At 42.1% G+C, this 10926-nt stretch overlaps 1 protein-coding gene across 1 annotated transcript; it reads right to left on the reverse strand.

Annotated features, from left to right (window-relative positions):
• Positions 1-2341: 2341 nt before the first annotated feature.
• Positions 2342-4488, reverse strand: LOC133899161 (basic helix-loop-helix protein 80-like). Its single transcript, XM_062340120.1, has 8 exons — positions 4063-4488; positions 3804-3953; positions 3616-3681; positions 3440-3508; positions 3260-3343; positions 3017-3163; positions 2769-2917; positions 2342-2631 (listed from the first exon to the last, which is right to left on the reverse strand). Exons 1-7 carry the CDS (start codon positions 4351-4353, stop codon positions 2825-2827), a joined length of 900 nt encoding a protein of 299 aa, XP_062196104.1. The 5' UTR covers positions 4354-4488; the 3' UTR covers positions 2342-2631; positions 2769-2824.
• Between the last annotated feature and the right edge of the window lie 6438 nt (positions 4489-10926).

The following is a 10926-nucleotide window of genomic DNA, read 5'->3' on the forward strand; positions in this document are numbered from 1 at the left end:
TCGCGCCTGGCGGCTTGATAGTTCCTGCCAGTCCGACGAGGAAAATAACCATCTCACACCTGGTCTAAGACCATGTACAATGGAATGGTTGCACTGACAAAGGTGTTTAGGTCAAGGATAATATGTTTAATTAAGCACTGCGGTTTATATAAGGTTAATAAGATGGTTAATTATGTTTAAACATTTAATCTTTATTTACATTAGAAATTATAATTTTTATATAGATGCTTAACACTCTTTTTTTCTTAAGCATCTAGCATTATTTATGTCGTAATATATTTGAGATCTAGACTCAATTTATAGCGTGATACGTGGTAAAAATTAATAAAATTTATGATGAATGCAAATGAAAGCATGTGTGATGAAATATGAAAAGAAATAAATTAACACATGTCACACTATAAATTAGATCTAGGATCTAAATACATAAGATCAAGTCGGATTATTTTCTAATTGACGATGACTGATTGGTCGTCGTCCTTGATCGGCTGCCTCGATTCATTGCCAATGAGCTGAGGAGCTTGTCGATCGATCGGCCGCCCGGATTCATTGCCAACGACTAGAAGTATTGTTCTAAGTTCTAACTGCGGGCCAATTTACGCTTGTTGTGCTGCGCTTATTTTTTTGGAAGCTGGCATGTGCTGACATCTCAATCTGTCGATGCATCGTTGTCGTAAAATAGTACCACAAAACTCATCATCATATACATAAGAAAGTGATCACGCCATACTAGCCCGTGCATATATTACCTTAACCGTAGCGTTGTGAGCTAACAAATGTATCTTTGATATCGAAATTACAGAGGTATAAAGCAGTTGGAAACTATGAGAACATTGGCAAGGATGGGGACCTCTGTATGTGTGCTCCTTGTACTGCTAGATACAGAATGATCGGGCCTCAGAAGCAACGATGTTTCCTAGGGCACGGCAATGCTCAGCAAGGCACATGGTGGTTATAGGTAGCTTGAATCTAGAGGGAACCTAACATGCATGCATCGTCTTATAACCACCATGGATCGCAGATGTAGTATGCGGCAAGAACAAAATAGTTACGGCTTAGGTCCTCAGTTCGTCCCCACGAACTTCAATTCATGCATGTCCTGTTCATGGTCGATCTTTCACCAGTGTATGGTCAGTGAATTAGCCGGCTTGATTGGTTCATTGGAGTGGTCTCGTATATGATTGTATCAATTGTGGGTGTACGCCCTGGTCCCTACCACCTAATTTCTGAGTCCTGTTCGGCTTGAATTTCAAGTGTCTGTTTTCGTCTTAACACAAAGTACCTAGTTGCTCCTCGGTAGTATTGAAGAAGAAAATTCGTATCTTGTTAGTCTGAAGAGTCATATATATTTTGGACAGTAGACGTCTTTGCGTATGGTTCCTGAAGTTCAGTTTGTCAATTGGCAGATGTAACTAACATGATGGTTGGTGGTGTGCTCACTTTTGCGGACAATAACATTCAATGGCACCAAGAACGACCATCCGATTGTTAAATCAAGTTCCTGTCTAGGCATTTAGGAAGAAACAAGCTGTTTCCATGGTACAAAACAAATCTGAAGAGGGATAATGGCCTGCCTAATGTTCAGAGTTTGTTCATGGTAATCAGTTTATTTGGGACATTGTTACAATGTTACCCCGTTTTTATCTCACTGTATTCTGATTTGTGAGTAGGAAAAATATCAGCTCTTCGAGTGGAATCTACTACAATCTAACCTGTTGTCATAAAGCTCTGGTTGAACAACGAAGATGCAGTGCATTCTGAAATTTATGATGCATGAATAATTTTCATCAAGTTGTACTACGTTTATCAAACTCTAGGTGTCAATTCCAAACAATTTTTTTTAAATATTTTCTTTTATGATATTATCTTCAGTAGTTACTCTAAAAATTCATCCTATATAATACTATTATAGTATCGTCCAATACTATTCATAAAGAATGAATGTGGAATCAAAAGAAGAAGAGGAGTAATACAAGATAGAAAATAAAGAGAGAATCGGTAAATATATAGATAAAAGAGGAAATCTGCAGCACTGTAAATCTGCAGCACTGTAACAGTAGAAAAGGAGTCCGCTAGAGCTTGTTTACGGGACGCACGGTGCCGTATCAGGCATGTATACAAAATTGACTCCGCTCGAGTTGGCAAATAGTCCAGAGACCGTTTCGAACTAGTCAAAGAGAGCCACGAACACGAAGTCAGTCGACAGCTCTGCCCATACCTGATACAGGAGAGCATGGGAACAAACGAATCATCCATCACTCTTTGCATCTGAAATCATTGAACTACAGCTGTAAGAATTCCCATTCTTACATTCAAAAGATTTGCAAATGTTGGGACTGAAACAATTAGTCGCACTTTGGAAAAGTACAAAAATAGCTCTCTTATATGTATTAACAACTGGTTGCTCAAGGTCGACTACAGTGGTGATGACGACAGGTGCAGCCGTTGAGAAAATCCTCATGGACAATGACTAATAAAGGAGCTACAAATAATATTACAAGTCTCTGAAAATGTGTAAATAGCAAACTCTACTTGCTGCTCTCCTCACCAAATCCAGACAAGGGGATGGACTAGATCTAACATCTCAAACTCATCTGGTGCCCCAACCATATCTTGCAGCATTATTTCCTCCTGTTCATAGACAAAAAAAAAAAGGATATTAGCAGAGCTACTTGACTAGATCAAAGTAGGTAAAGTGTAATTTTCAGACATGAGGCTGGCAACTTTTAATATGCCTTTCAATCAATGAACTTAGCTTGCAATAGTACCTATTGTCAATGTGGGGTCCTTTTCTTGCTCTCTCGCTCACTCACTCACTCTTCCCCTACTGGAAAGAGCACATGTTGTTGAACAGCAGCTGGTTGAGCAGCTCCTGCCTTGGCTCCCCCACTGCTTGCATCAGGTAAGCGCCATTGTCCTGAAAAGAGTGACCCCAGGTGGGTAAAAATGCTGGATGCTAATTTGGAGATTTGCATGTAGTATGTATGATTCAACAATGAGAGGAACACATGCCAACCTGAGAAAAAGAGATGGCACCCTGGCCCTGCAATGAGTAGGCTGTGGTGGATGTGGTGTCCATGATGGCTTGAGAAGGAGCTGGGCTGGCTTGGCTCAGCACTGGACCTGGCACTGCAAGGACTTCTTGGAACATGCCTCCAAGCTTCTGAAACAGCAGCATTTTTACACAGGGCACTTTGAGCATCGTAAGATCAAGCTGGATGCATACAGTTCAGAGATAATGGTTTTGGTTGTTTCATACTTGTGTTTGGTCTTGGAGGCCATCACTGTCCAGTCCAAACCCATACAACACAGGGCTCATAGAGGCAATCCTCATGGAAAGGAACTGAAAAAACAGGTAGAAAAATGATTTGCACATTATTGCCTAGAACTGTCTGAAGAGACACATTTTAGTAATAATGCTTCTTGATTTGTGGTTTACCTCAACTTGGTTCTGCAAGGACTGCACATAATTGATTATCTCATCCAAAACGAGGGCCTTTCCAGTAACCTGCACAAGAAGCACGTTTTTTTCTTCTCAAAGTTAGTACTTAGACCCATGAATTAAGAAGATGTTACAGTTAATAACCCAAGCATTAGCCAAGTAATTTGACTGACCTTATCACAACCAGGGACCAGTGCTTGCAGCATCCTCATCCTCTCACTGATCCTTTCCCTCCTTACCTAAGGAAAATAAAGAAGAAGATGCCATCAAGAAGGGATGAGGAGAAAGCGTTCAGATACTGAAACCAAACTGCACATGAACAAGTGGCAAATGCTTCAAGGATTAGAGTGGTGGTGTGTACTCTCTCTGCAAGGCTGTGGCTGTCTGTTGCCTGCCCTCTCCTTGCCCTCACATGGATGTACCCTTTGGGGACCTCATCTTCAGTGGTGCTCTTCTCCTCAGCCTCCTTGTTGGGCCTCTTCCCCCTCTTGCTCTTGCCCTCCTTGCAGTCCTGGTTGCCAAAATGCATTTTTTTTATTAAAAAAAGGGCACACCATACATGAAACAAAGCAATAAAAAGTTGAAACCAAAATGGTAATGTTGGTCGTGTTAGTAACTACCTTGGAGTGAGCAGAGCTAAGTGTGGCATTGTCCTCAGTGGCCTTCCTCTTCCTGTCCAGTGGAGATGCACTGTCCTGTGGAGAGGTGTCAACAACTGCAGAGGAGCTCTCCAACGAGGCATCCTCTGCCATGGCTGCCCCTCCTGGTGCTGCATACGCTTCTGCTGCTGCTGCTGCTTGGCCATGGCTTTGGCTGTAGAACAGGAGGCCTGAGGTGTTGGGGGAGTGGCCATTGGTCAAGGCTGCAGGCATCTTGAGGAGGAAAGAGTGGTGTGATGAGAAGTCTGCCATTGAAAATCTCTGTGCCTGCAACTATTTTTGTTGGGTATGGTTTCTTTGGAGGAGGAGAGGACTTGTTGGCAGAGAGTGGAGAGAAAGCTGCCTGCTCATTCGTGCTGCTCGTGTTGGTTTATATAAAAGCTGGGAAGACAGTGAAAGAGAGATGGGAGAGATATGATAAGAGCAAATCATTAATCTCCATTGATGGATAATTAAGTTGGCAGTCAGCACTGTTAAGAGAGGGACCCTGTGTCGACTGTCAAGGGCCTGCTTGTGGGAATTGTTTTTAGTTTCAGTATTTTTCTATAAAGCTTTGCGCGTCTTTGCGTCGACGAGAGATGGAAAAATTACAAAGCTCAAGATATACCTACTAGTTAGAGTGCCATTTGCAAATTTTCAGTAGTACTAGTTGGTATTCATCGCCATAGAAAGAAATTTCCAACAATTTGTCAGATTTTTTTGGCATTATCGCAGCGTCTTATGGGCACATTCAACAATGTAAAAAAAGATGTCAGTGATGTAGCTTTATAAAGAAAACTAAACATCATGCATGGATCGTAGACAAGTACGTCACCAGGTACACACTACACAATGGATATATACGATCGTCGGCCTAGAGGGTACCACGGCAGGAGCAAACGCCAACATATCCTTAGTCAACAAGGGCGTAATATTGTTCACTGTGTACCACGGCCGTTGCATTTCGCAAAGTCTTTGCCAACTCAATGTTGCAAGGGTGACTTTGTCGGAAAATAAGACATATTTAGATTTAATTTAATTTATAAATAATTTATGAGCAGAAACTGATAAACTGATATAATCATATCATCAGAGGATAATCTAGATAGGTATATGAAAGTACAACATATGACTAGATCTATTATATTTAAAATTAAAAATCGCAGGAAATAAAGTACGAGTAACATGATTTTTACGTACTGGTCCTGTGTTGTGGAGGTTGTTGAAGATGCTGGTTGCACTGTGTTGACGGCACGATTGATCATGCTGATAACACACCGAATTTGTTGACAATGACAGCGGGTAGCGTCCAAGCGACTAGGAAGACAAGCCGTGGTGAAGAACTTGATTAGTCATGTGAGGTGTTTCCCAAAAACTTTATTTGCCATCTCCCAGTGCAAGATCTCAAAAGCGAGGGTTTTGAATACCTGCATTTTCGTTCGTTGGTGCACGCTGACGTCGGGATGAAATAGACTACAACGGTAGCACAACTGAGAGAGAAAGAGGCAAAACCCTAACTTTTATATAGACTCACGTAATAAGAACGTTCCCAATTTTAGAGATACTCTCAATTAGCAATCTATGTTATACGTGTACCAAATGAGGTGGAGTCCTTACATATATATATAGGGAGAAAACTCCCCACCCCTACCTCCATTAGTAATATAGTACTAATAGAGAGTGAGCCTCAACATGGGACACCTCTCCATAATATGGGCCTTTGAGATTTATTAGGAATTATTACATGAACTGGCCACAAAAATTCTAACAATCCCCACTAGATCTCAAAGTCCCATAGAGAATTGTCAGTTTCCCACTATTGTTTGATATACCAGTGTTTGAGTGGAAACTGTTAAGTTGAACATCTACCCAGAACATCAAGCTGCACTCATTCACAACTTGAACAATGGACTATGCCTTGAATTGCAAATTTTGTACAAACAAGTTTTACTTAAAGTCATAACTGATACTTGGTTGCCAGTAGACTACTGTTGGTGGATGAACACCGCGAGCAAGGATCCTGAGAGATCCCTTTGGAGATTCGGCCGGGGGGCTGGTCCTGAAACTACCTCGTACGTGGGGTTAATGCGTGTGGGACTTAGGCAGGATGGATCGTCGTCAGCTGGTAGAAATAAATACACCAAGGATTTAGACAGGTTTAGACCACACAGATGAGTAATACCCTACTCTTGTGTGTCTAGTATGTCATCAATGCTCTTTGAATGTCTTTTTCTGGATCTCTATCGATCTGCGGATCCTTTTTTCTATCTCAAGCTGATCTATCCTTTCACTGTCTATCTCCGGATCCTGGATCCTTTTTTCTATCTCTAGCTTCGGCTGTTCTATCGGCTGTCGATCTCTATCTTTCGGCTATCCTATCTTTTTTCTATATGTCTAGCTGATCTATCTCCGGCTCTGGATCCTGTTACAAGGTGCTCCCTCCCCCCTTTTTTATCTACCGGGGGGAGACCCTTCAGGAAGTGCCCAGAACGAGGGCATAAGTTCCCGTAAACAATAAATGGAAAGTGACCATCATTGGTCTACAGTTGATATTACAGAGGTTTGAAAAAATATCCCTCGAACGGTTCCATTGGTCTTCGCGTTCCAGCTTTAGCAGGCACAGGGACGCCCATCGGTCAGCCTCTGAGTACTCTCTCATGCCTGTTTGGGCAAAGAAGGTCTGCTGCGGCCTGATGTGACAGGGTGATAAGCCTCGTGCTCATCAAAGATATCTTCAAACCGCATTCCTTTATGGGCCCCGCGAGGGGACATGCGATGGGACCCGCCGCATTAATTGTGCCCACGCCTTCCTGGCAGGCGGCGGCAGGGACTGGTGTATTCAGTACGGCGGGAGTAGGGGGAAAGTGGCTGGATGTGACCGTCCACGCTCCCCATTAAATGCGGCATCGGGCCTCCCACCAATCGACACTTCATCGTGGAGTCCCTGCGGGGTCTACTGGCATGGGGCTTGACGGGTGCTCGGGGCTCTCTAGGTGCTCGGGGACCAACTGTTCTTGGCCTCGAGCGTCCACTCCCAGACCTTGCTTTCCTCGGGTCCTCGGTGCTCTCTGGATACTCAGGGACCAACTGTTCTTGGCCCCGAGCACCCACTCCCGAACCTGGCTTCTCTCGGGTCCTTAGGGCTCTCTGGGTGCTCGGGGACCAACTGTTCTTGGCCCCGAGCACCTACTCCCGGACCTGACTTCCCTCGGGTCCTCGGGACTTTTGGGGTACTCGGGGACCAACTGTTCTCGTCCTCGAGCACCCACCCCCGGACCTTGCTTCCCTCGGGTCCTCGGGGAGGTGGTCCCCTAGGGAAAGCGCCACATGGCACTGCGCTGTCCTGGCCTCGTGACTCGGGAACCCCCGGATCCCATATCACCGATAACTACCCTGCGGGTGGAGCATATAAGGCCTACTCCATGGTCTCTTCATGAGTTTACTAGAGATAACCAAAATCTCATAGACTGCGACCAACAGTCAGACTCATATATGTGTGTTCCTTCAAGAATGCCCTGTAGGCAATATCTTTGCTACTTAATGCCAACAGAACACATTAAGGCAATATCTAACCTGCCTTACAGATCTCTGAGAGTATTGCATCTTCACTCGAGTAGGTCAAACAACAAAGGTACTCTCCTCCAGTTAGACCAATAGCTTGTTCTTCACAGGTCCTAATTCACGGGATCTCCGATCACATAGGTTGGGTTACCACTATAGTATAATTCACATGAGTCTCATACCCATCTCCTTCGATGCATTATCTATCACACTCCGTAATAGTCCCTTTGTAAAGGGATCTAGCAGATTCTTAGCTGTTTAGATATAATCCAAGGTAATCACTCTGAAGTTTCTTAATTTCTTGATAGACTTTAATCATCTCTTTACGTGCCTTGAGGACTTGTCATTATCCTTATAACTGTTTACTTTGATAATAACCGTCTGATTATCACAGTTTATAAGGATAGCTGGTACTGATTTCTCAACCAAAAGTAAGTACATCAACAACTCACGCAGTCATTCTGTCTCAACAGTGGCTATGTCTAATGCAGTGACTTTTGCTTCTATAGTTGACCTCATCAAGATGGTCTGTTTGCAAAACCTCCATGACACAGCAACACCACCTAGAGTGAATATATATCCACTTGTGACGTAAATCTCTTCAGCATCAGATATCCAGTTTGAATCACTATAACCCTCCAGTACCGATGGGTACCTAAAATAGTGAAGATCATAACTCCTAGTACCAAGCAAATAGCGCATGACTCGTTCAAGCACACACCAATGTTCATCACCCAGGTTAGAAGTAAAGTGACTCAATTTGCTCATAGCAAATGAGATGTCATGCCTTGTAGCACTAGCTACGTACATGAGTGATCCAATAATCTAAGAGTATCTTAGTTGGTTCCTGCCACTTTTCTTATTCTTTCGAAGTATCACACTAGGATCATAAGGTGTTGGAGAAGGCTTGTTGTTCTAGTATAGCCAAAGCGGCTCAAGACCTTCTCAACATAATGAGATTGTGTAAGAGTAATATTCTCTCCTTTGATTAACTTGATGTTTAAGATTACATCAGCCTTACTCAGATCTTTGATGTCAAAGCTTTGAGATAAGAAAGACTTGATCTAATTAACCACGTCAAGGTTTGTCCCAAATATCAGTGTGTCATCAACATACAAGCACAATATAACCCACTCACCCCTACCATGGTGATAGTACACACATTTATCTACCTCATTGACTAAGAAGTCTGTAGATGTTAAAGTTCTGTCAAACTTCTCATTTCATTGTTTAGGAGCTTGTTTAAGGCCATACAATGACTTCAACAACTTACACACTATGCCTTCTTGACCTTTTACTACAAACCCATCAGACTGTTTCATATAAATTTCCTCGTCCAACTCTCAATTAAGGTAAGCTGTCTTAACGTCCATCTGATGAATGATGAGACCATGTGAGACAGCCAAGAAAAGTAGCACTTGGATAATAGTCAATCTCGCAACAGGTGAATAAGTGTCAAATAAGTCTTCACCTTCCTTTTGGGTATAACCCTTGACCACAAACTGAGTCTGTACTTTTCAATAGTACCGTTGGGCCTAAGCTTCTTCTTGAACACTCACTTGCAACCCACAGGTTTGCAACTATATGGTCGTTCTGTGACCTCCTAAGTCCCATTTGTCAGGACGAAATCCATTTCGCTCCGAACAACCTCCTTCCAGTAGTCTGCATCTGGAGATGCAAACGCTTCTGAAATAGACTTGGGAGTGTCACCCATAAGGTACATAGTGAAATTATCACCAAAAGACTTCGTAGTCCTTTGTCTCTCACTCCTCCTAGGAGCATCACTGTCATCCTCCTTAATCTTACTCATGTGTTTGTTCAATAAACTCAAGAGGTATAGTATATTCAGAAATTATCTCAGAAAATAGTTTAGACATGCTATGCATATCTTTCGTATAAAATATGTGCTCAAAAAACGTTGCATCACGAGACTTCATCATTGTATCAACATGCACGTCAGGTACCTCAGATTTAACCACTAAAAACCTATAAGCAATTCTCCAATGAGCATATCCCAGAAAGACAAAATTCACTGTTTTAGGTTTGAGCTTGCATTTTTAAGTTATTGGTACATTAACTTTTGCCAAGCATCCCCAAGTGCGCAAATAAGAAAGTGATGGCTTTCTCCTTTCCCATTCTTCAAATGGGGTTTTCTTCTTGTGCTTGAGAGGAACTCTATTCAGGACATGACATGAAGTCAATAGGACCTCCCACATCATGCCTTAGATAATCCTGCAGTGTCTAATATGACGTTAACCAAGTCAGTCAATGTGTGGTTCTTCCTTTCGACAACCCTGTTTGATTATGGTGAATAGAGAGGCGTACTCTCATAAATAATCTCATATTTCTCATAGAATAAGTCGAAATCATTAGAGCAATACTCTCCATCACAATTCGACCTAATTTTTTTTTTATCTTTCTCTCTAGTTGATTCTCGACTTCTGCATTATAGATTTTAAAGTGATCTAGAGCCTCATCTTTCATTTTCAACAAGTAAGCATAGCAATATCTAGTCGCATCATTAATCAAATTTATGAAATATCTTTTTCCACCAATCGTCAACACACAATTCATTTCACATATATCTGAATGAATAAGTTCTAGGGGTACCAAATTTCTCTCCTCGGTTGCCTTGTGGGGCTTATGAGGTTGTTTTGATTGCACATAACTATGACACTTAGAATCTTTGACGATGGAAAATTTTGGAATTAAACTCATGCTGGAAAGTTGAGTCATAGAACCAAAATTCAAATGACATAACCACGAATGTCAAACACTACCATCATCATTAACATTGCCATAAATATGGTTCGTAGACTTATTGCTGAAATCAGAAAAGAAAAACGGAACAGACCTCCGCACTCATAGCTTTTACCAATAAATTATCCATGCTTTGACACTACTAATTATTAGACTTTAACACCACCTTAAACCCTTCATTACAAAGAAGGGAGCTGCTAACTAGATTCTTGTTCATTGTAGGGACATGTTACACGTTTCTCAGCTGCACGATCTTTTCCGAAATAAACTTTAGATCTACCGTGTCAAGACCACGAACAGAAGCATGTGACCCATTGTCCATTAGGATAGAAGAATCATAGACGACCTGATAAGAAGAAAACATTAAAATATCAGCACACACATGAACATTGGCCCCTGTATCAATCCACTAATTAGTAGATAAAAATACTGAAAACACTGAAGGAAAATTTTCATACCCAGCAGCTCCAATTCCAGCTTCGCCAATGGTCACCACATTAGCAGTCCTTGAGTTCTGTTTTTTGG

Source organism: Phragmites australis, chromosome 18 (assembly GCF_958298935.1).
Source record: "Phragmites australis chromosome 18, lpPhrAust1.1, whole genome shotgun sequence".
In the NCBI taxonomy this organism is placed as follows: domain Eukaryota; kingdom Viridiplantae; phylum Streptophyta; class Magnoliopsida; order Poales; family Poaceae; genus Phragmites; species Phragmites australis.